Genomic DNA, 24,305 nt, shown 5'->3' with positions numbered 1-24,305 from the left:
CTTATATTCCTAACAGTTTTGGGCTTTTTAAATTCAAGACTCTGTTACTAAGTACGGGTTTACACGTTCCGGACTCTTAGATCTTCTGGGTGGACTGTTCTCTTTAGCATCACGTAGGCTGAGGACTCTGACGCTCCCGTAAAGGGCATCTTTCCTTGCCCAGGTTATGAACACATTCAGAAAGAAAAAATGAAGAGTAAGGCATTTGGAAGTCAAAATAACTCCTTTGTTACTGATAAAGGCCAAGAGGGGGCACGCAGGTTAGCGTGAAGATGAAATGAATCTTTTAACTGAACTCCAGAATTACCCACCCAGTCACAGCCAGTGCTGGGCAGGGGCAAGCCTCCTCGCGTGGGGTCTGCTCAGGGGGGACTTGCAGTCCAGGGGGGCAGAGGGAAGCCCTGATGGCAGCTAGCTCCAAGAGGGAAAGGGGAAGAACACAGCTGCATGTGTCCAGTTCTTGCTCCCAAATGCCCTAACAGAGAGGGCGGAGGGAGCCAGGGTGTCGCACCAAGTGCTCCCTCCACACCACAGGAACATCAAGAGTGGGAAGAGGTGCTCCCCAGTTACCAAGGAGTGCTCCTCTTACCCTGCTAATGCTTTTTTCCTGAAATTCTATTTTGTCTGATATTAATATTGTTATGCCATCCTTTCTCGGTGGGTATTTTCCCAGCATATCTTCTTCCATTTCTTCATCTTAAATCTTTTCACATTGTTTTTCTTTAGGTATGTCTTTTACAAGCAGAACATAGCTGTGTTTTTGGTTCCGTCTGGTATTTTCATAGGCTATTTTAAACTATTTATACTTATTGTGATTACTAATGTATTTCGACTTTTATTATCTGGTGTTTTCTATTACCCTATGTTTTATGGCGGGGTTTTTTCCTTTTTTTCTCCTTGCCTGTCTTCAGTTTAATAGAGTTTTTTAAATACTTTTTGTCACTCTGCTATAGATTGTATTTCTATAACTTCTAATACACATATTTATATACTTGCCCCACAAACTCTAAACTTATTTGATAGCTCTCTCTTGAGAAGGGTAAACAGTAACTACTGAACCCTTCTCATCCCATTGCCCTTCTACTTTTGTTTATAAATTTAGCTCAAGCCTCTTTAAACACACACAAATAAATGACTTCTTTTTTCCAATCAGTAATTAATTTCATCAACGTAGTTTGCCTGTTTCTTGTCACTTTATAATTGCATCTTTTCTTTTGGTCTCTCTTTTCTTCTGGCTGATGCACACCCTTTAGTAGTTCTTTCAGGGAGAGTGTGTAAGTAGTACACCACACCCTTCATTTTCCTTATGTCTAAAAACAGTCTTATTTTGTCTTTGCGAATAGTTTTTCTGGGTATAGAATTTTAGGTTAAAAGGATTCTTTCCTTCTTTCCTTCAATATTTTCAAAATATTGTCCCATTGCTGACCAGAAATTGTGCCGTGGCTGATGAGAAGTCTGCTCTCAGCCTGGCTGTCCTTACTTCACAGATAATGTCCTTGTTCTTAGGTCGCTTTAAAATGTTCTCTTTTTGTTGGTGTTTTTTTGTATTTTGTTGTTTTTTTAGAGAGAGGGAGGAAGGTAGAGGGTTAGAGAGAGAGAGAAAATAGATGTCAGAAAGAAACATGGATCAGCTGCCTCCAGCATGGCCTCTCCCCGGGATCGAGCCCACCACCAGGGACGTGCCCTGACCGGGACTGGAATGAGCAACCTTCCAGCTCCCAACCAACTGAGCCGCACGCAATGTCCTAATATTTCCCTGCAATGTGTCCAGAAGGATTGTTTTGTTTTAAAATCTTGTCCAGCACCACAGGTCTGCTTTCTTTCTTCAATTCTGAAGTATTCCCAGCCATTCTCTCTTCGGATGGCTCTTCTCCACAGGCTTCTCCACTCTTTTCCTCTGGAACTCCTTTAAGACAAATGCTGGGGCCTCTCGGCCCAGTGTCCATTTATCTTCTTTTTCATATACTTTATCACTATATCTGGACTGTGCTCTTGTTGCATTTCTTGACGAATTCCAATTCACAGATTCACTTTGACTGTTAAAAGACTAGGATGCATCCAATGTATTAAGTGTTTTTACTTCAACAACTATTTTTTTATTTCCAATAACTGAAATTGTTTCCTTTTCATACCCATGTATATCCATTCTTGATTCATTTCTATTCATTCATTGTATCATAATTTATTATCTCTTTTGTAGATGCTATTCTTTATCTTCTGAGAATCTTTATTTAAGTCGTTTTGAAAGAGTACCATTGTTTACATCTCATTGGATTAAATCCCTCTCTCGTTGGTATTTTCGGCTTTCTTAATGTCCATTTTCCCTGGGTATTTTGGAATCCCCCCCCCCATTTTTCTCTATCCTCAGTGCCAGGCACCCCGGTTCCAGTTCCCATCAGGGCCATTGGATAGCACAGCTCTTGAGGCGCCATTCATAATATATGACAGTCACCTGACTCATCAAGGCAGCCTCCTGACTCATCTGCCGGCTGCTTGCTGGCTTTGCCTTCCCTTCAAGCCATCTTCCTTACTCTAGGCAGTATTCATTCCACAGTGCAAGTCTGGTCATGATGGTCTCCTTTCAGGATCTCTCCTATTTGCTCACAGGATTAAAATCTAAGTTCCTAGACAGAGTTTATACATGATTTTGCCTTTTTTTTAAATCTTCCCAGCATGACCATTCAACCTTACACACATTCACACGTACTATGCACATGTATACACACACTCCACATTCCAGCTCTTGGGAACTTCTTTCACTTCTCCCAGACCATCTATCTTTGGATCATCCTCCCAAGCCAATAATAATCCATGTCCATAGGAGAAGATGAGTAAGAAGAAGGAATAGGAATACCTAATGGGAACGGAATGCTTCCTATAGCCAGGCAACAAGCGCTTATTCCTCACATGTCCCTCATACGCTGTTATGCTTTGGTTAGACAAACACTGAGTGGACAAATAATTTCCTAACATCAACCATTTCTGCATTCCTAAAGTAACTCTTTCTTGGCTATAGTGAATTATTCTGTTAATAGACTGCTTAGATTTGAGTTGCTGGAATTGGTATTTTATTTAGAATCTTTACCTCCATATTCATAAGGAATATTGGGCCCTATTTTCCTCTCTTTCTTTTTTCCTTTCATTGGTCTAATATTGTTCACGAGAATCTCCTAAGCATTGTTAAATTAATTGGGAAGCTTCCCGTATTTGTTTCTCTTGAGCAATTTAAGCAGCAAGAAATCTGTTCCTTGTGAGCTTAAAATAACTACCTGCAAACCATCCAGACCTAGAAACGTTTGGAGAGAGCATTTTTTGCAAACTTTCCATTTATTACATAGTTATTGTTCGGGTTTTGATCTCGTGTTAAATTAGCATGCTTTCCTAGAAAGGCATCTGTTCCAAATAAAATTTCCAGTATAATAATGTGGATTGAATATAACATCTATTAGTAATTTTTTAATCTTCTTCACATCTGTGGTTATATACCTTTCCTAATGCCTAATTTTGTAGGTTTTTATTTTATGTTCATCTATATTTGACTAGCTAGTCACCTATTTTGTTGTTTTTTTCTTCCAAAGGAAGTATATCTTTTTCTACACTACATATAAATCTGTAGCCTAGATTTATATATCAAGTCTTGTGTTCATTTTATTTCTAATTTATTTGTTGGCCTTAATCTTTCTTAATTCCTTCCTCTTATTCCCTTTAGGTAATAATATTGATAATGACAGCAGCCATATTGAGCGGCTACAATGTATCGAATTATAAAAGCAAATATGTTTGGCAAAGTATCTGCTTTTTGAAATTTATACAGATTTACTTTGTGCCTCAAGAGATCGGTTCCTAAATCCACATGCTAGCAAGAATTACCTGCAAGATTTTTAAAAATAGAAATTTGGACTAACAATTCAATTTTAAAAAGAAGCAAAGGTTATAAACACACTGTACAGAAAATAAATACATGTGTTCCTCAAATATATGAAGAGATGCCCAACATAATTCAGCAAAGTTATTGTAAATTTAAACTACACTAACATATTATTTTTGCTGATCAGATTGGCAAAAATCCAAGTGCTTGACAAAATACTCTGTTGGAGAGGCTTTGGAAAAATAAGTACTCTGGTACATTACTGGCAATGGTTCAAGTTTACAGGCCTCCTCCAGAAGGCTAGCTGGCAATATCTATTAAAACACGAATGCATTTATGTTTTGACCCAGTCAACTCACTTCTGAGAAATTATTTTAAACCATACAATTTGTACCAGGTTACTCATTGCAGCATTATTTGTGATACCAAAATACTGACAATGGCCATTAATAGGGGATCTATTAAATAAATTACTTCATGTCCATGTAATGGAATACTATGCAGCAGTAAAAGGAATTAACAAGCTAACTTCTCCATGTACTAATATAGAAAGAACTCTAGATATATTGTTAAGAGAAGTCACAGAACAATGTTCTATAGAATTCTAGAAATAAAAAAGGAATAAGGATATATGTTATTACTTATGTATTTATGTATCTTACATATTTATATTCAAATATATATGTATGTGCATGTTTAAATTTTTATTGTCATTTTAAAAAAAAACATGTGTTTGGTTTTTTGTTTTGTTTTGTGTTTTTTTGAAAGAGAGAGGCAGGCAGAGAAATAAGGAGATGGAAACACTCAGCTGACCCCTGCACATTCCCTACTGGGATCGAGCCCGCAACCCAGGCATGTGCCCTGACCGGGACTCGAACCAGGGACCTCTCCGTGCATGGATCAATCCTCAACCACTGAACCACACTGGCTGGGCTTTATTATCTTTTAAATGGTCAGCGCCTAGAAGTTTGAGTTTTGTTTTTTGGTTTTCGCTTTGCTCCAAGATAACTGTTGCAGCACATTCTCAGAAAACCACTGATCTCCTTACAATCAGTGTGTAGATATTCCACAGGCACTTGAAAAGCAGCAGAAATCTCTGTTAGAGGGTCAAACTTTGATAGTTAAATATAGATAGATACAAATAAAGACCAATATATGTAATTCACATAAATAATACTGAGATTATCCAAGTGCTCTCATTTCCTATCTGTAAGTGATAAGTTGTGTTGAGCTGTAAGTGATAAGAAGTGTGTTTTAATCTACCACTATAATTGTATTCTGTGAATTTCTGCATATTTTAATCATTATATATATACTAGGGGCCCGGTGCATGAAAATTCATACACTGGAGGGGGGTCCCTCAGCCCAGCCTGCCCCCTCTCACAGTCCGGGAGCCCTCAGGGGCGGGAGGCGACCCGGCGAACAGGGGAAGGTGACGCCCCCATCACACCTCTGCTGCTGCCACTGCTGACAGTGCAAGCTCAGCCGTCCCTGGTTACCTGAGCCTCGGGCAGCCCTGGGCAGCTGGCGGGCTGAGGGGACTGGGCGCCACCATCTTGAGGCTGTGGGTGCCGCCATCTTTGAGGGTGTGGCAGTCAATTAGCATATTCCTTCTTTATTGGCTGGCTTGGCTCAGTTGGTTGTACACAGTCCCATGTAGCGAGAGGTCCCAGTCAGAACACATGCCCGGGTTACTGGCTCAATCCCCAATAGCAGACATGCAGGAGGCAGCCAATCAATGTTTCTCTCTCTCTCTCTCCCTCTCCCTTCCTCTCACTCTAAAATCAATAAAAACATATTTTAGAAAAGAAAGAAAGGAAATAGCACCAGGGCAGGGCTATCTAAAGATACATTTGGTAGTGTGTTAACTATACAAAAAAAAGACACTGTGCAGTTTAAAAACAAATCTTCCACCGCCTTCCTTCTCAACTTTTTTCTTTAAAAGGAGTGAGTTGTGTGCAGGAGGTTAAATGCTTTATAGACAAGAAAAAAATTGTGCTAGAACCAGCCTCTTCATCATCTTCATCTTCTTCCTCCTCATCATCCTTTTCTTCTTCTTTTTCTTCTTTTTCAGCCCTGACGACTCCCTTCTTGCCGCACCAGGCTCTCCTCTAGCTCGGGACGCAGCAGTAGCCTTCAGCTCAGCAGCCTTCCTTTCCGAAGGCTGCTGGCCGCCGGCAGCAGCGCCTCCACATCTCCCCCAGCTTCTCTGCAGCATCATCAATGGACCGGCCGGATGCTCTCCTTTGATTTTTGCTAACAACTTCCCGGTACCACCCCACCTCTCCCATCGCAGAGCTCCGTGTCCCTGTCCCCTCCCATATTTATCTCAAAATTTGGGCAGAAAAAAATGTTATTGCTCTTTTCCAAATGTTATTGTTCGTTTCCTTCAAGGACTTCCAATTTAATTCAACAAGTAGGGATCGGGAGCCTGACAGGTTCACAGCTCCCTGCCAAGCACCGGCCTCGGCCTTGGCACTGGCCGTCCTGGCTTCCCCACCGGCCCAGGGACAGAGGAATGAGACAGACTCTGGGCTCCACAGCACCCGGTGCCTGTCACTGAAACAGCACCTGCGCTACACACTGAAATCCCCTTCTTTTCTCCCTCTGGAGAGGTTACCACCGCTCAGTCACCACTGCAGCCCAAGCCCCATCACAGCTCCTGGTACAAAGGCGGTTCCACGGGACATGTTAGTCGAACTGAACGGAAGCCGGTTCCGGAGAGGTCCCTGGCTTAGCTGTAAATCGGTGCTTCTGTTGTGGCCACCACCACATCCTGAGGACCCAGCATGCACGCGGATGCTTTGGGGTCTATAGTTCCCGACTGGATGTGTGCCGTGGGCTGTGTCCCGGCAAACCCTCTCCCAGGACCACGTGGGACTGTGTCTCTGCAAAACGAGCCGTCGCTATCTTTCCTCTCCGTCTTCCTCACAGCCAGAGACAGGCAGTGAAGGTAAGGTCTATGTGACCTTGAGACCAGGATGCCACTCCGCCTCCCACAATCAGTCAGCTGGCAAAACACCTGGTCTTCCTGCCTGGCAACCCGAACAGAGAACATAGGCCGGTCTGTCTCCCCATCCCCACCTCCACCCCTCCCCGCCCCCCCCCCACACACACACACACACAGGACTGGTCAGACTGGTATTTCTGGGTCCCCACCACTAGGGGTGTGGCCTCCAACCGTGCAGCAGCCCCACCTGAGAATAATCCGAAGGTACTCAATGCCCTCCACCTCCTCGCACTTGATGGACAGGAGCAGGTTCCCCAAACTGCTACCGGTGCAGTAAAAGTTTAGATGATCCTAGAAGCAGAAATCGGTGTTAGCAGGGAGGAGGGGGCCTTCCAGGCACAGCCCCCCAAATCACCTCCTTCCCCAGGAGTGAGAAGCCCCACAGCAAGGAGGAAGACTAGGATGCACCAGCTGTGGCTGCTATAGATGGGGAGGAAGAGGGGAAGAGGGAGGAGGAGAAGAGGGACAAGGAGGAGGGGGAGGGGGAGGGGGAGGAGGGAGAGGAGGAGGAGGAGGAGGAGGAGGAGGAGGAGGGGGAGGGGGAGGAGGAGGAGGAGGAGGACCACAGTAATTGACTCCGACAGCCAAATCTTCAGACTGTCTGTGCCAGGCACTGGGCTAATTGCTTAGTACCCATTATCTCCTTTAACCCAGACCACAACTTTATGGGGGCAGCTCCCATGTCACAGATGGAGAAAACATGTGCAGGCAGGTTAAGTCACTCTCCAGGGTCACACAGCTAGAAGGCGGCAGATCCAGGATTCAAACCCACACACGCCTCGACTGCAGCTCAAGTGCTTCCCCACAAAACACTGAGTCCACTCCCCGTCCCAGGGAGCAGCCCCTGCGGCTTCAGGCGATTTGTGAGAATGAAGAAGGGGCAGGGCCTGGCACCTCCACCAAGCGGAGCGGGGAGATCTCACAGTGGGTCTCACCCCGGCTCAGGGGGCGCACCCAGCCTGCTGTATTAGGGCGGGGCCTGGGATCTGAATTCTAACAAGGCGGGGAGACAGGGGGATCCTGATCCATCTCCTCCCCTGGAGACTCAGCAAAGCTGGCGGGCCGGAGACTCCCGGAGCCTGCCCTCGGGACTTCCGGAACCAGGCAAGGCTGAAGGGCAGGATGTATGGAAAGAAACGGAACTGTCCCGGTTAAGCAGTCAGAGGCTCAGAGCACATCCCGGCACAAGCACAGGGGACCTGGCTGAGTGAGGCCATGAGAGATTCGTACTATTTACATGGACACGGAGACTTCCAAGGAGTGAGAATGTATTTTCTCCTTCCACCCCCCAAACACTACCTAGTCCATCGCCTCCTAGAACATCTGCTGGGGGCGGTCCCCACAAGGACCCATCACACTGAGCCCCCTGGGCTCCTGCACACCCCCTGCCCCCTGCCCAGGAGCAGAGCCAGGCAGACCTCTCCAAGGAGGACAGAGGCAGGCGGCGAGGGAGGGGTAGGGCAGAGAGGGGGCACTGGGGAGAGACGCTGGGTTCCCCAGGCCGACCCCCCAGTAGCCGCTTTCACCAGGGCCTGGCCTCACCTTGCCCAGGAAGTGCCTGCGGTAGGCCCTGGCTTCACTCTTGCACTCGAGCTTGTAGCCAAAGGTGCTGGGGCTGAAGCTGTCCTCATCCTCCTCCTCACAGATGCTGCTGCCCAGCGAGGTGGGCGTGCCCACGTTCTCCGGGTCCTCGATCCAGTATCCCCCAAACTGGGGCAGGACGATCAGGGGGTACGGGCCTCCCTTCTCCACAACCTGGAGGCAAAGGGAGAGTCTTGCCCTGCAGCCTGCCCTGGTCTGTGGGGGAAGTGGAGGGGCGCCAATGGTGGTATCCCCCCAACCTCTGAGCTACTCCCACAGAGGGGACCCCCATACAGGAATCCAAAGGCAGTAGCATGAACCCCTCCTCCAGGACCCACAATATCTCCAACTTCGGCACTCCTGATTTTTTTTTAAAAAAGCTGAAGTCACAAACGGGAAAGGTCTCAGGCCCTCAAGTCCTAAGGCTCTCCCCACCAGGGGGAGGCAGAGGGACCATCACCATCATCGCCCTCAGCTCCCCGGGCCTTGCCCCCGAGACAGGATCCAGGGGGCTCCTACCTCGTCGATGCTGGGGTACGGGATATAGTCGTCCTGCAAGACAAACCACACAATGCCACCGTCAGTCCCAGCACAGCCCGGCCCGTGAAGCTTGGTCACCATTTCCCTTCCCTCCCCCAGGTCTGGGGGGAGGTGTTGGGGGCCTGGCAGGCTGCACCAAGGCGGGTGAACAGCCTACAGGCAGCTTGGGCTCTGGCTTCTCTCGAGTTCGTCCCCGAACTGACAGAACCTGAGTGCAAAGGGGCCAGCGGAAGATGCAGTGCAGAGGAAGGAAGACGCAGGACACAAGGCGCTGGACCTCACACGCATCCTGACACGAGCTGCTCTCCCAGGAGGCTCCAACGGGGGGACGGCCCTGGTCCCCCCCAGGCAAGGGGGCTGACCTCCAGGTGATAAGCGGCCCTCCTGGGCCTTGGGAACAGAACCTGAAGCTGAGAGCTGACTGCCTGCTGGAGCCTGGAGCGGAGCCTGACACCCCGACACACTGTGTGTGTGGTGCGCTCCCAGGAGCAGGTGTGCGGGAGCCAGGCCACACCGCAAGCCTCGGGTCTCCCCCGAGGCCCCCACCCCAGCCTGCTCCGAAGGTGCCTAAAGGCCTCACCAAGGCCTGCCTTCCTGCTCACCATGCCCTGGTCAACAAGGTGAAAGTCAGAGTTAGATGGTGTGAGACAGCGGACCCCAGCATGCTGGCCGCCGCCCCTGCCTTCCTCTCGCCTGGCCCCCTCACGGGGCCCACCTGGCTGCCAGCTCGCCCACCCAGCCCACCTTGTTCTTCTGGGGTCCCGGCTTCTGCTCTTCAAGCTTGATCCCCTGCAGAAACAAGGAAAAGAGGATCCATGGAAAAGCAAGAGCCACAAAATAGAGACGGCACGGAGGAAGCAGACCCTTGGGAGCACCTGCCTTAGCTGGGGGGTCAGTGGTAATAACAGCAAAGGGCTGCCACGTGCTGGGCCCTTGCAAGTCACACACCTCGGCACACGCAGACCTCACAGCAGCCCGGACGAGGCAGCAGGGCAGGGGGTGAAGGGCATGGACTCAGCCAGATCACCAGGGTTCAAATCCCAACACTGTCACTTACGACCTTGGGCAAGTCACAAAACCTATCTGTGGCTCAGTGTTCCCAGCTGTAAAATGGGAACAGTAAGGGCACCTACTATGGTGGTGAAGGTAAAATGTGGATAACATGTTAAGCCCGTGGAAGAATGACCGGCATATAGTAAAGGCTCTGACGTATTGCTATCCCGGGGTAGGCAGTACCATCGTCATGGCGTTGAAATAGCGCCCCCGGTCTCCCAGAGGATGAGGTGAGGGGCAGAAAGGGAACCCATGTCTGTGGGGGTCAGAGCCAGACTCTGGACCTCATGCCACACCAGCTCCAGCCCCTCCCTGGTGAGAGGGCCCATGGGTGGCAGGCAGGTGGCCTGCGCCTGGTCCTCATTCTGCCACTCTCCTGCTATTAGTGATGCTAAGCCTTCGGCAGCGCCCCTCGTTTCCTCTGTGAAATGAGGATTCTAACACCCGCCCTTCCCCTCTCAGATGTGTCCCTGCAAGGAGCAGACACCACAGGGGACGGGGCCTGGGTTAACCGGCTCCCCTGCAGCATCGGGAAGACTCGCTGCGGGGACAGTGCCTAGACCTAGACCGTTAGCCCACGGTCAAGTTCCCACTTAACTGGGTTTCGTGGGAGGAGAGCACATGGCGCTCCCACAGGCACGTGAATCAATCCACATCATCGGTGGGACAACTAGGAGAGAAGAGAGTCCGGAAGCAGCTGCTGCCTCGTCATAATGTAAGGCCGGGGACTTGAACCTTCCACAGCGCACTCCCTCTACCGTCCCCTCTGAAGCCCTCAGCACCTTTTTACCAAAGGGGAAACCGAGGCCCAGGGAGGAAGCTGCCTGCCGAATGTCACTCAGTTAGTGTGTGGAAGGGCCTGGCTCTGAAGCCGGGCCATCTGTCCACCAAGTGCATGGCCAAATCGCGGAGCCCTCGGGCTCAGGGTTCCTGCTCACGGGGCAGACTAGAGGCTCCTCCCGCCTCTCCGGGCTGAGTCACCTGTGGCCCTGGTCAGGTGGGCGTGGGGGCCCCTCCCCCTGGGCAGGTGCTCCTCTCCCCACACAGGGAGGAAACCACCTGGGTGGCCTGCAGACCCTGTCCAGGGAGGCAAACTGGGCGGGTGGGGAAGGGCCTGACATCAGAAGTTTGTTTTGTTTGTCCTGCATGAGTCATTCCAGCCTGGGAACAGCCCCTGGGCCGGAGAACAAACCTCCTCCTGTCCCCTCCCCTCCACCATGACAGTGCCACTGCCAGCACTGGGCCCTCTCCCTTCATTATCTCTCTCCCCGCCCCCACCCCCCCGCCCCCGCCATGAAGACATTGGGACTCAGGGGAGTCGAACGGCTTGACCAAGGTCACTCCGCTTCGGCCTGTCAGCGTTAGAATTTGAACCCAGAACAGAGAGGACCCAAACCTGTGCCCATCTTCAAATTCCCAGCCTCTAGGGCTGGGGTCAGGAGTCCTGGGTCACAGAGGGCCCTGGGCGCCGGCCTGCTGAGCTTCAGGCCCCACACTGCAGCACGAGGCCAGATGGCACCCACACTCAGGGACAGAACCCCCATGTGAGTTTCCCACATACAGAGAAGCTGAAAACCTCGGCCGCTCAGAGGCTGGGGCCCGGGGGGCACATGGTAGGGACCTAAACACTGAAGTCTGATCTGACCCCTAAAGTCTCTACTGACATGGAGTCAGCAGCTGCCCCTGGTGTGGGCTGCCATGAAGACACAGAGGGAGCCACAGCCAGACTCCCGCCCTGCAGAGGCTCCCGATCGAGCTACGAAGTCAAGCCCGTGGCCTCCAAACAACAGAACAGCACAAGGCCGGTTACGCAGGGCTGAATCATGTGCTCCTGGGGGCGAGGGGTGGGTGGTCATGGAGAAACCAGAGAGAAGGCAGGGTGCGCTGCAGACGCCCTGCCAGCTGCCCAGACTGCCATGACTCCGCGGGCTTGGGTGAGACCCGGCTTTCCTCCAGCGGACGGAGCGCTCCGTTATATAGGCACTCGCTGTCAAGGCACCTACCATCTCCGTGCCCACCACCTGGTTGTAAGTCCCCTAAATGCATATAAATACATATTAAGTTAGCTGGCTGTCCACACTCTGCTGGGCACAGAGGAGGATCTTAATAACTTGCTTGTGATAAGGACACAACCACTACAAATATTTTTCTCTCAAACCAACCCTCCCCTTCCCCATCCTTAGGGAGACCTGCTTTCCGGGGAGGACCTGGCTCGCTCACAGCAGCAGCCCTCTCAGAAGCTCCGCCTGCATCTCAGGACGGCAGTGGGCACCCTGTGTGCCTTTCCTCCTACTCCAGTCCATTCCTATAGATCCTTCCTTCCTCGTGCCTGGAGCATCTACTTCAGGGAAGAAGCATGACATAATGACTATGCCTTCTGGCTCTGGAGCTACTTGCTAGCCATGAGCCCTTGAGTGTTTTATTTAATATCTCTGTGCCTCAGTTTTCTCACCTATGAAATGGGAATGATGATGATGATGATGATGATGATGATGATAACATACCTGCCTCCTGGGGGCCTTGTCAAGAAGAAATGAGATAACACCTGTCAACCTCTCGCCCCAGACCAGTGCTTAAAATATACTTATCAGTATGTTCTTGCCACTCTTTCCACCTGGATCAATTATACCTTCTGGACCTCTCCCCATGTTCCTTAACGCAGTGGGTCTTACCTGAGAGCCTGACCCTTTGGTGATGAGTAATTGCAAACGCCTCCACACTACACACTGACTCTATGCACTGCCCACCAAGTATTTACAAAAATTATCTTGTTTCATCCCAGAAACAATGCAAGTGGACATTTTCATTCTCCTATCTCTACAGAGGCTGTGATAGTGATTTATTGTAAGAAATATATATTTTGGTCTTTATCCCGCTCCTGGCACAGAACTCCTAAAACCCTTGGAATTTCCCAAGTGATAAGAGCAATGAGAGCACTTGGGAGCAGTTTTGTTCTAGGATTTGGTCTTTGGTCCTTGGTTCCTGCAACAGCTCCACAGCCATAACGGCGAAAGGAGTGTTCCCCAGGAGTTGTGTCAGTGAGTTTATGTTAATGAGGTGTCTTCTGGGACTTTCCGAAGGATGGGAGCTGACTGACAGGGGAACCCACCACCCACTCCCACTCTCGGGGGAGGGGAGAGAAGCTGGAGGTTGAGACGATCACCCACAGCCGGTGATTGTGTCCATCATGCCTAATGCAGCCTCCATAAAACCCAAAAGGGTGGGGTTTGGGGAGCGTCTGGGGTTGGTGGACCCGTGGAGGTTTGGGGAGAGTGGGGCACTCAGAGGGCACGGCCGCTCCAGGCCCTTCCCACAGGCCTTGCCCTATGCCTCTCTTCCAGCTGCTGTTCCTGAGTTGTGTCCTTACCATAAACTGGCAATCTGGTAAGTAAACCGTTTCCCTGGGTTCTGTGAGCCACTCTAGCAAATTAACTGAACTGGAAAAGGGGGTCGTGGGGACCTCCTATTTATCGCCGGAGGGTCAGAAGCCCAAGTGGCAACCTGGACTTGCGACTGGCATCGGAGTGGAGGCAGCCCCCGGGGCAGTGCCCGTGCCCTGTGGGAGCTGACACTACCTCCAGGGAGACAGCGTCAGAACTGCGTGGAGCCCAGCTGGCTGCACAGATTGTCTGGTGGGGGGAACACACCACACGCTTGGTGTCAGAGTGAGGGGAGAACACGTCTGTTAGTAAACAAAAAACAGGAGCGAGAGGTTAGAAAGGGGAGGAATTTGGCAAGCCAGCGTTAGATGCAGAGTTTGAACTCAGGGTCCGTCTCTCGGCCTCCGCTCTGCCTCCCAGCACAGGATGAGGCCCCCACGAAGGGGCTGTCTTTTTCAGGCTTTCTTTCCAGCCATTCCAGGAACATCTCTCAGGCTCTCCCCACACCCATGGGGCTGACGGCAGCCCGTCCATCCACTCTGCATGCAGTTTCTGTTTTTTATCTTCTCCCTGGTCTTCGGGCAGGAGCCGGCCCAGAAGCCACTGTGCCCCTCGGTGTGGAAATGGCCTCGGGTTGTCCAGGCCATTGGGACGGTGAGTTCTCTCTTCTCTGTCCCTCCCTCCAAGGTGCCCACGTTCTGCCCGTGGGTTCTGCCTGGTGTTGTGTCCCCCGAGGTCGCTGCAGCACCCCCCCTACCCAGGGTTCGGCTCTCCCCCTTGGGGATGGATGCTCACCTGCATTTTCTCCAGCATCTCGAAGAACTCCGCCGACTGAAAGACACAAAGAGGGGAGAGAAAGGTGGGGTGTCCGTCGGGAGGCCTGCTGAGAAAACCACCTCAGCGATCGTCTAAAAGCTTCCCTCGCCCAGGGCTTTCCCGGAGACAAAACGTATTTGGATCAAGACAGAAGATAATTTGATTTTGCCTTCGCAGAGCTGCAGGGCCAGAACACCCCATACAACAAGAGAAAAAATTAAACACGGGGGCTGGCAAGTGCCACGGGGAGAGCAGCCACTCCGTCTCTGTCAACAGAGAGGAGCATGGGGGCCTCTGGGAAAATCCAAGTTCCCCAGAGCATCATGGGAGTCGGCCTCCAGCAGAATTCGTGTTTGGGGTGTTTTCAACCTAACAGTGGGGACAAGGTGTCCACCATGAGCAGCTTCCCAACTCCTTTGCCAACACAGCCCTTCCATCTCCTTATACAAAATCTCACTTAGAACTCTAATACCGGAAAGAAATAAAGGTTGCTCAATGGTTAGAGCACTGGCCTGCACACCAGAGGGTCTCAGGTTCAACTCCGGACAAAGGCAGGTCACCTGGGTTGCAGGTTTGATTCCCACACCCCGCTAGGGTACGTGCAGGAAGCAACCAATTGATGTGTCTCTCTCACATGAACTCACATGAATGTTTTTCTCTCCCCTCCCCCGCCCGCCCGCCCCTTCCACTTTCTCTATAAAAATCAAAAGAAAAATATCTTCACTTCTTGGGTGAGGATTTTTTTTAAAGGCAATAGAAGCAGAGCCACTCTGGCCAGGGCAGCGGTGAGGCCTGGGCCCTGGCTATGCCGTCTCTGCCAGTGGCTGCCCGATGCCTGGAGCCACTGAACAGCAGCCTCCGGGGGCCTGGGTGGGCTGTTTTAAAAATCTCAAACTATGTGAGTCCAAATCATTATCCTACTTGGGTACCACCTTTATAAACTCCAGGTGAGACAAAAAGGAGAAGGAGGAAGTGGGATGAAGGTGTGAGGGGCTGGAAGTTCTATCCTAACAAAATAACATGGGTTTTCCCCACTTCCCACTCTGTGGAAACAGCCCCACTTTCTTGTCTGAACACCACTGCCCACCTCTGGGCCCTGGCCAGCCATGAGCTCATGAGCGCCCAGAGAGATAGGGAAGAACAGAAAGCAGAGGTGAGAAGTGCCCTTGTCACTTCTCCGTGCAGAGCTAGAGCATCCAAACGCTCTCCTTCCTCTGCAGGCACCAACGGCCAGAGCCACCTGGAGCCCAGCTGCCCTGAGTCCTCAGGAGAGAACCGCCATGGGAGGGACCCTTGTGAAGTCACCGGGGAGACCCAGCCCTGCGGCAGGCTCCAGCTGGCCTCTCCCAGGCCGAAGCTGACCTGAGGAGGCAGAGTGTCTCTGACCCACCAGCAGTTCAGGTTGCAGGGTCTGGAAACCCCACGTGTGCATGTACTTTGGTGAAGTTAGACTTCACCAAAATTAAGAATGTGTGTGCTTCAATGGACTATCCACAGAACAGGAGAAAATATTTGCAAATCATATGTCTGATAAGAGATTTGTATCTAGAATATATTTCTCCAAGGAAGTGATACAAGTAGACAACAAGAACATGCAGAGATGCTCAACATCATTCATCATTGGGAAATACGAAACAAAACCACAATGAGAGACCACTTCACACCCACTGGAATGGCTATACCCAAAAAGACAATAACAAGTATCGGCAAGAATGAAGGGAAATTAGAACCCTCGTATACTGTTGGTGGGGATATAAAATGGTACAGCCACTGTGGAAAACAGTTTGGCGGTTCCTCAAAAAGTTAAGCAAAGACTCACCATTTGACCTAGCAACTCCACGCCTGGGCATATACCCCCAAGAAAAATAAAAACATATGTCTACACGAAACTTGTACACCAATGTTCCCAGCAGCAATATTCATAATATCCAACAAGTGGAAACAACCCAAACGTCCACCAACTCATGATTATACAATTACAGCAGATCCATACAGTGGATTCGTACTTAGCCATAAAAAGGAATAAAGGACTGGTTTTGTAAGAGAAACAAACAAACAAAAAAATGTGCAAAGGACATGAACAATTTGCTCAAGAAGAAAGATAAAATGACCAATAAACACAAGGAACATGCCCAACCTTCCTGGTTGTGAAAGAAATTAAGATAAGATAACATCTTTCTTCTATCAGATTGGCCAACATTAAAGAGAAAACCCAGCGCTGGCCAGGATGTGGAGCTAGGACACAGGGGCAACAGGTACATGTGCACCTGGCACCACCTTTCTGAAGGGCGATCGGGCACTGTGTGCCCAAAGCCTTTAGAATGTTCGCACATTTTGGTCCAATAAACCCCCGCTAGGAATGTACTCGACAGCAATATCTGAGCAACTACACAAGGATGTGTAGACAAGAATATCTGTCACAGCATTGTTCACAGGCAAGAAAGCACAAACAGCCAGAATATCCACCGGTGAAGGAAAGGATAAACCTGCATGGCCTTAAGCTCATACACTCAAATACTATTAGAGGAGATCAGCGCCGAGTCTGTTAGCACAAATATTTATAGCGCGTGGTTAAGTGAAAAAAATAGTCCAGAGCAGTGATGGCGAACCTATGACACGCGTGTCAGAGGTGACACGCGAACTCATTTTTTTGGTTGATTTTTCTTTGTTAAATGGCATTTAAATATATAAAATAAATATCAAAAATATAAGTCTTTGTTTTACTATGGTTGCAAATATCAAAAAATTTGTATATGTGACACGGCACCAGAGTTAAGTTAGGGTTTTTCAGACGAGATCGGGCGCGTTCAGGGTGGTATGGCCGTAGACAAGTTAGGGTTTTTCAAAATGCTGACACGCCAAGCTCAAAAGGTTCGCCATCACTGGACTAGAGCATGATCCCAATTTTTAAAATTAAATGTTAAAAAAAACCTATTTGGATGGATGGATAGATAGAGATAGATAGATTCATGGATACATAGATACGTGGATAATAGATATAGATATATCTGCATGTAAATATACACGAGTCATCCAGAGAAATAGATCTTGAAGGATACATGCCGAAATGAAGTACAGGTTAAGGATAAATTTTTCCTTTTTGCTGCCCCCACCTCCTGCTATAGGCCCTTCCGCCACTTTCATGACAGGGTGTGTTCAGGGACACAAGGACAGCCTTTTGTGCCCAAAGGAAGTCCCTGGATTCAGGCCAACTCGTGTCCAGGTCTAACCTTGGCTTGGTGTGTTATAGACTACGGGGCTCTCCTGAATCACCCCCAAATTCTGCTCACTCTGTCATCCGTGCCAACTGGCAGTCAAACAATACTTCAGGTGGGTTCTTAGACAATGCCCTTGTATTGGTTCATCAGTTAACCTAACAGCAAAGCATGGACTGGACGCTGGAAATACCAGGCAAGGGCCCAATTTCCGGGGTACTTGATCTTACTTACGAGACAAAGTGCCCAGGGTTATTTTACAGATGACCAGTGGCCCAGGGGCATAAAGCACTTCTGGCTGAGAGGCCAAGTGCATTAGTTCCCTATTGCTGTGCAACGAATTACTCCAAAACTTAGGGACTCAAAACAACTTCTGTGGGTCAGGACTTCCGAAGTGGCTTAGTTGTGTGGTTCCAGCTCAGGGTTTCTCAGGTGGTTCCAATAAGGATGTCAGCTAATCCCTTCAACCTTTTATCATGCAGTCCCCTCCCTGCCCGTCCCCTTCCCCCTCCCGCCCCCCCTCCCCCCACCAACACCTGTCAGTCTGCTCCATGTATCCATGCCTCTGGTTCTATTTTATTCATCAGTTTATTTTGTTCATCAGATTCCACATATAAGTAAGATTACATGGTATGATCTCACGTAGCATTAACAATGTTCGTGGACATATTTTATTTTTTTAATATATTTTTACGGATTTCAGAGAGAAAGGGAGAGGGCAAGAGAGACAGAAACATCAATGATGAGAGAGTATCACTGATCAGCTGCCTCCTGCACGCCCCACACTAGGGATTGAGTCCACAACCCGGGCATGTGCCCTGACCGGGAAACGAACTGTGACCTCCTGGTTCATAGGTCAACGCTTAACCACTTAGCCATGCCGGCCTGGCTTCATGGACATATTTGAAAACCACCGGCTGAAGATCAGACGGGAATGCCTGAGAGAATGCCAGAAATTCAGGCTTACCCTGGAAGGCAGTGGAGAGCTACTGAGGTTTGGGTACAGTAGATACAGGATGCAGTAGAGTCCAGTGGTCAAGGCCAGGTCTGGGAGTGGCCACCTGCTACTGCCCAGCTGTGGGGCATGAGGCAAGTTACTCAATCTCAGTCCCCTCACCTGGAAATGGGAGGTGTCAACCCTGCCTTTCAGGGCTCACGTGAGGATGAAGGGAGAGCGAGGACAAGACGTGCCGGGCCAAGGCCTGGTGCAGAGCAAGCGCTCAGGAAATAGCAGACGGAACTATTGGAGAGCTCGCTCTGCAGACGAGCCCTGTCCTGTCGGGGGACCTGCGAGGAGTTTTAGGTTCATTTTTCCTGATTTGGGACACTTGGCTTTTCTTGACATCAGTGGTTTTCCCAGAAACGGGTGTTTAAATTAGTATTAAAATGGGTCTGTGTTTCCCGAATGAAGACGCTCCAGGGGCGGGCACAGCTGGTGAGAGAGAAGGGCCGTGATTCATCCTCAGCCCCGAGTGACGCACGGGATGGACCATTTGTGCCAGGACAGTGCCAGGGAGCAGAAAGCGGCCAGTGGCAACCTGACCTCAGCCAGGCTGGCTCTGCTTCTCGGTGACTGGTTAAACTTTCCAGCCGTGGCACAGAGCAAGTCTCCTTTTCCACCCAGACGCAGGGTGACTCAGGTCAGCCTGGCACATGGCTCTGGCCACTGGGACCCACCCTGGTCCACACCCCCTGAAATTGCTGCACACAGCCAAGGGCACACAGCAGGCACTCAATAAATGCTCACTGACTGACTCACTTGTGTGGTTCCACAAGCCCTTTAGGACAGAGTAGAGTCCTGCCCGGGGCATCCTTTAGAAGGGAATTCCCCCTCCATCAGGAAGCCAGGCACTGGGTTGTCTCAGAGAAATGTAATCCGGCCTCCTCATCAATAGCAGCATCCACTCAGCTGTCTAATGTATTATTAGCAACAGCTGTTGCCACTCCACTCAGAACCCCAGCCAGCATTCCCCCATGGGCTCCCCTGTAACAGCCAGTAGTCAAGTAGGCTGTGAAATAATCACACAGAGCTAGCGCCCAGCCAAGGAAACTGCAGGCTGGTCCCCGGGGTTCAGTTTGGATTCAACCCGTCGTCCTCACCTCCCAATATAGAAACTGCCCGATCTCCCCTTGGAAGGGCAAAGCGAGTTCTTGGGGTGGAGGGGAGGATGCTGGAGGAGGTCCGAGGTAGCAAGAGCAGAAGAGAGCAGGCATCGCCAGGCCCGTCTTGAGAAATCTTCCCGATGCCCCTACTTGCTCTCTGGCACTGTCCCTGCCCAGCTGGTGAAGGAGCAGAAGCAATGGCATGTTCCAGTACAGCAGAGCCACTGCCACCCCCTCACCACCCCGTGCCCTTCCCGTGGCAGGAACGGCCCAGCCTGCCTCCCTCTGGTCCACAGCAGCTCTACCCACGAACACGGCCTTCCCTGCAGACGGCGGCCTCCTGTTCTTTCCTCCTTGTTGCATCCCAGCTCAGGAGGCCTCCACCAACAGCCCCCCACGCCCCCCTCCTCCTCCCTGACCCTAATTGGAGAAGTGGCACCCACTGCCACCCACCACCGCTCGCAGCACAGGACAATGTTGTCTGAGCGCTGGCACCTCGGAGCAGGGCTAACAGGGGGACCACGGGGCTGTGGTGGGGTAACGTGAGCCGGTCCGCAGAGCTGGGCATCACATCCCACACAGACCAGGCTCCTGCACAATAGCCACTGCCTCCTATCCCTGCCCACCTGAATCCAGGACACACACGAGGGGCAACGGCATGTCAACAGCAACGAGAAACACTAACGCAGACAAGGACGGAGAACGGACAAGATGTCTTCACCCCACACAGGTCTCAGGAAAACGGGATGGAGATGTGGGCTGCGCAGCACCGGGGGAAGGAGGAAAACGGGGGTCAGAGCAAGTTTCTCATCCCCACGGGGAAGGAAGACATCACACAAAAAGGATTTCTGGAGAGTTTTGGAAAGAGATTTTTGGAAAGCTGAGGGAGCTAGGAACTGACAACACATACCCCATTGGGAGCCACATCCGATATGTCTTACAGCTGCCTAACCACGGCGCACACCGCATGCCTGGGCTCTGCTGCTGGCTCAGCGTCCCCATCCTCAGGGCGGGCAGGGTGAGGGCCAGCTGGTCTCTGGTCTGGCTGCCAAGGCCTTTGGAAAACACCGGGGCTATTCCCCACAAGAAGGCAAAGAACGCAAGATCCTCCAGGGCAGGGCTCTTTATTTTGTCCACTGCTGTATCCCCGGGCCTAGGACCACCTGGGCCATAGTAGATGCTCAAGAAACGCTTGCTTAATGAATGACCAAATACTCTGCCCAGCAAGATGAGGATGAAGCCACAGTGGAGGCTGAGTCCCAGGCCTGGATAGGCCCGTGTCCCTGCCAGTTAAGTCCCGTCTGTTCTCTGGCAACTGACTGTACCCCTCACCCTGGACAGCCAACCCTACCCTCAACAGGTGCTCCAACAATGAGCTGCCTTCAGACACAGGAGGAAGAATGGAAGGATGACTGGGTTTTTGTAAGACATCTTAAAAACTCAACAGACTGATGTTTAAATCTCTAAGGCAGGATTTTAAAATGCAAATGACTATAGGTACCAGGCAAATAACACGTAAGAGGGAAGGGATAACACGTAAAGATTGACCTCGTCATCAAATACCTCCTAACAGTGGGTGGTGTTGGAGAAACTGGATATCCTTGTGCAGAGGGAAGAAGTTGGACCCCTACACCTCCCACCATATACAAAAAGTACCTTAAAGTGAAGCAGCAACCTAACCCTAAGAGCTAAAACTATAAAACTCTTAGAAGACAATTTAGGAGTAAATCTTCACAGCCTTAGATTTGGCAATGGATTCCTAGATATGACACCATAAGAAACAAACAACAAAAACACAGCTAAACTGGACTTCATCAAAGAAATGGACATTGCCAAGAAAGTAAAACGACAACCACAAGATTAGGAGAAATTATTTCCAAACCATCTTACCTAATAATAGACAGACATGTAAATTGACCGTACCTTTGCTACGCTAACCAGCCAATCTGGAGAGTATGCAAATTAACCTAACAAAGATGGCAGTTAATTTGCATACATAGGATCCAAGCAGTGGAGCAAAGCCTGGCGGCTCAGGGGCCAGTGGAGCAGCAAAAGCCTCACAGCTCCGGGGCCAGCTCTGGCCGGAGCCCAGCCAGAGCGAAGACCTGGGTACCGAGTGCCAGGTGCTGGGTGCCAGAGTAAAACCGGTGCCAGCAGCCAGGGGAAAGGAAGTCCTATTGCACGAATCTCTTCTTGCAATGGGCCTCTAGTACATCTGATAAGAGTCTAGAATCCAGAATATATAAAGAACTCTTGCCCTAACCAGTTTGGCTCAGTGGATAGAGCATCGGCCTGCGGACTGAAGGGTCCCAGGTTCAATTCTGGTCAAGGACATGTACCTTGGTTGTGGGCACATCAACAATGGGGAGTGTGCAGGAGGCAGCTGATCGATGTTTCTCTCTCATCAATGTTTCTAGCTCTCTATCCCTCTCCCTTCCTCTCTGTAAAAAGTCAATAAAATATATATGTATTTTTAAAAAGAACTCTTATAGCAAAAACACAAACAACCCAATTAAAATGGGCAAAAGATTTGATAGACATTTCTCCAACATTTCTCCAAACAGATAATAAGCACATGAAAAGATGTTCAACATCATTAGTTGCTGGGAAATGCAAAATAAAACCATGTGAGAGACCACATCATGCCCTCTAGAAGGGCTATAATTAGAAAACTGAAAATAGCCCGGGCTACTCAAACAAATACATGTACACAAATGTTGTTCACTTATACACTGAAAAGCGGCACTATTCACACTTGCCAAAACATGGAAACATTCTGAATGTCCATCAACGGATGGATAGAAAAACAAGCTGTGGTATATCCACACAATGGAGTATCATACAGCCATAAAAAAGGAATGCAGTGCCCTGGCCGGTTTGACTCAGTGAACAGAGCATTTGTCTGAGGACTGAAGGGTCCCAGGTTCAATTGCAGTCAAGGGCACCTACCTCGGTTGCAGCCTCGATCCCCAGCCCTGGTCAAGGCCTGTTCTCATGGACCATTCAGGAAACAACCAATCAATGTGTCTCTCTCACATTGATGTTTCTCTCTGTGTGTCTCTCCCCCTCCTTTCCACTCTCTCTTAAAATCAGTGGAAAAATATCCTCAGGTGAAAATTTTTTAAAAAAAGGAATGAAGCCGAAACCGGTTTGGCTCAGTGGATAGAGCGTCGGCCTGCAGACTGAGGGGTCCCAGGTTCGATTCCGGTCAAGGGCATGTGCCTGGGTTGCGGGCACATCCCCAGTGGGGGATGTGCAGGAGGCGGCTGATCGATGTTTCTCTCTCATCGATGTTTCTGACTCTCTATCTCTCTCCCTTCCTCTCTGTAAAAAATCAATAAAATATATTTTAAAAAAAAAAGATATCTGTCTTTAAAAAAAAGAAGGAATGAAGTACTGATACATGCTAGAATGTGAATGAACCTCAAAAACATGCTTACCTATAGGGTGGGGCAAAGGGAGGTTTACAATTGTGAATATGCAAAGCACAGAGTTTATTCTTGTATTATTATTTAGTGATTATTGTATTATTTCCCATATGGATGACGGTAAATCTACTTTTGCACCACCCTGTATGGTATGATCCCACTTCTACGAAATATCCTGGATAGGTAAGTCCACAGATACAGAAAGCAGCTTCCTGGCTGTAGCGGCCGGAAGGAGGGGAGAAGGAAGAGTAGCTGCTTAAGGGAGTTTTATGGGAGGGTAATAAAAACATTTTTGAACTAGAGAAAGATGGTGGTTGCACACCTTTGTGAATGTACTGGATGCCACTGAACTGTTCACTTTAAAGTGATTGGTTTTATGTTCCGAAAATTTCAGCTCAACAACATGGATGACCTAAGAGTGGGGGAGTGAAACAATGGTGAACTGAAGAGCACACGCCCCCTTCTTAAAGGGCAGCTGCTGCTTATCGGCAGCTGGGCTGCAAGCAGAAATGCAAGCTCGATGGAACCAGAGTTTTCAACTTTTCAAGACAAATTTTAATGTGAACGCTCCCAATTCTTATACATTGATAACCAATCCAAATGCGTAAAGGTCTCTATGTGGACCAAACAAAATACACCCATGAGCCAACACAGCCCACAAGACACACGCTCCAAGCTGAGCTGTTCAATAGGGAGCCACTGAATGTTTCTGAGCTAGAAAATGGGATGATAGAAGCCAAGTTCTAGGAAGCCCCCAGGTATCCGCTGTTGGGCACCCGTGATGTGCCAGGCACTGAGTCAAGCACCTCACAAATGCCACCCCCTCAGCCTCACAGGAGCCCAGGGAGGGGGGTTAGAGAGTGGCAGGGCCAGAGTGGTTAAGCAACTGACCCACAGCAAACACGGAAAAGGCAGAAGCCAGGTTTAAGTCCAGGCCTACCTGAGTTTGCCAACTCCACATCTCACATGCATGTCTGATAGGCACCTCAGATTCAACAAAGCCCAACAGAAGGCTCCCTAACTTTTCCCCACAGACACCTTCCTCCACCCCAGCCCATCTCCCATCCTCCACCCACCCTGACACTCAGGACAAAACCCTAAGGGTCATCATTGATTTCTCCATCCTCATTCCCCACTTCCAACCCACCTGCAAGTCTACTGTCAAAATATATCCCAAGACTGGCTCAGTTGGTTGGAGCACCATCCCATACACCAAAAGATTTCGGGTTCAATTCCCAGTCAGGGCACATGCCTAGATTGTGGGTTCAATCTCCAATTGGGGAGCATGCAGGAGGCAACTAATGGATGTTT

General features: G+C 49.8%; 1 protein-coding gene across 3 annotated transcripts in view; it reads right to left on the bottom strand.

Moving 5' to 3' along the window:
* RAP1GAP2 (RAP1 GTPase activating protein 2) overlaps positions 1-24,305 on the bottom strand; it is a 210,876-nt gene that overhangs the window by 42,959 nt on the left and 143,612 nt on the right. For 2 of the 3 annotated variants that reach the window (XM_036341089.1, XM_036341088.1), the window contains 5 exons: positions 14,228-14,263; positions 9,744-9,788; positions 8,979-9,011; positions 8,421-8,633; positions 7,066-7,169 (listed from right to left, as the gene is read on the bottom strand). In XM_036341089.1, the coding sequence (XP_036196982.1) occupies positions 7,066-7,169; positions 8,421-8,633; positions 8,979-9,011; positions 9,744-9,788; positions 14,228-14,263 (431 nt within the window). The remainder of the gene's footprint in view (positions 1-7,065; positions 7,170-8,420; positions 8,634-8,978; positions 9,012-9,743; positions 9,789-14,227; positions 14,264-24,305) is intronic. The other variant, XM_036341090.1, reaches the window with a different exon arrangement.

The sequence above is a fragment of the Myotis myotis genome, unplaced genomic scaffold, assembly GCF_014108235.1.
Source record: "Myotis myotis isolate mMyoMyo1 unplaced genomic scaffold, mMyoMyo1.p scaffold_m19_p_17, whole genome shotgun sequence".
NCBI lineage: Eukaryota > Metazoa > Chordata > Mammalia > Chiroptera > Vespertilionidae > Myotis > Myotis myotis.
Note: the sequence above shows the minus strand (reverse complement) of the source record. Positions and strands in the feature narration are given on the sequence as shown.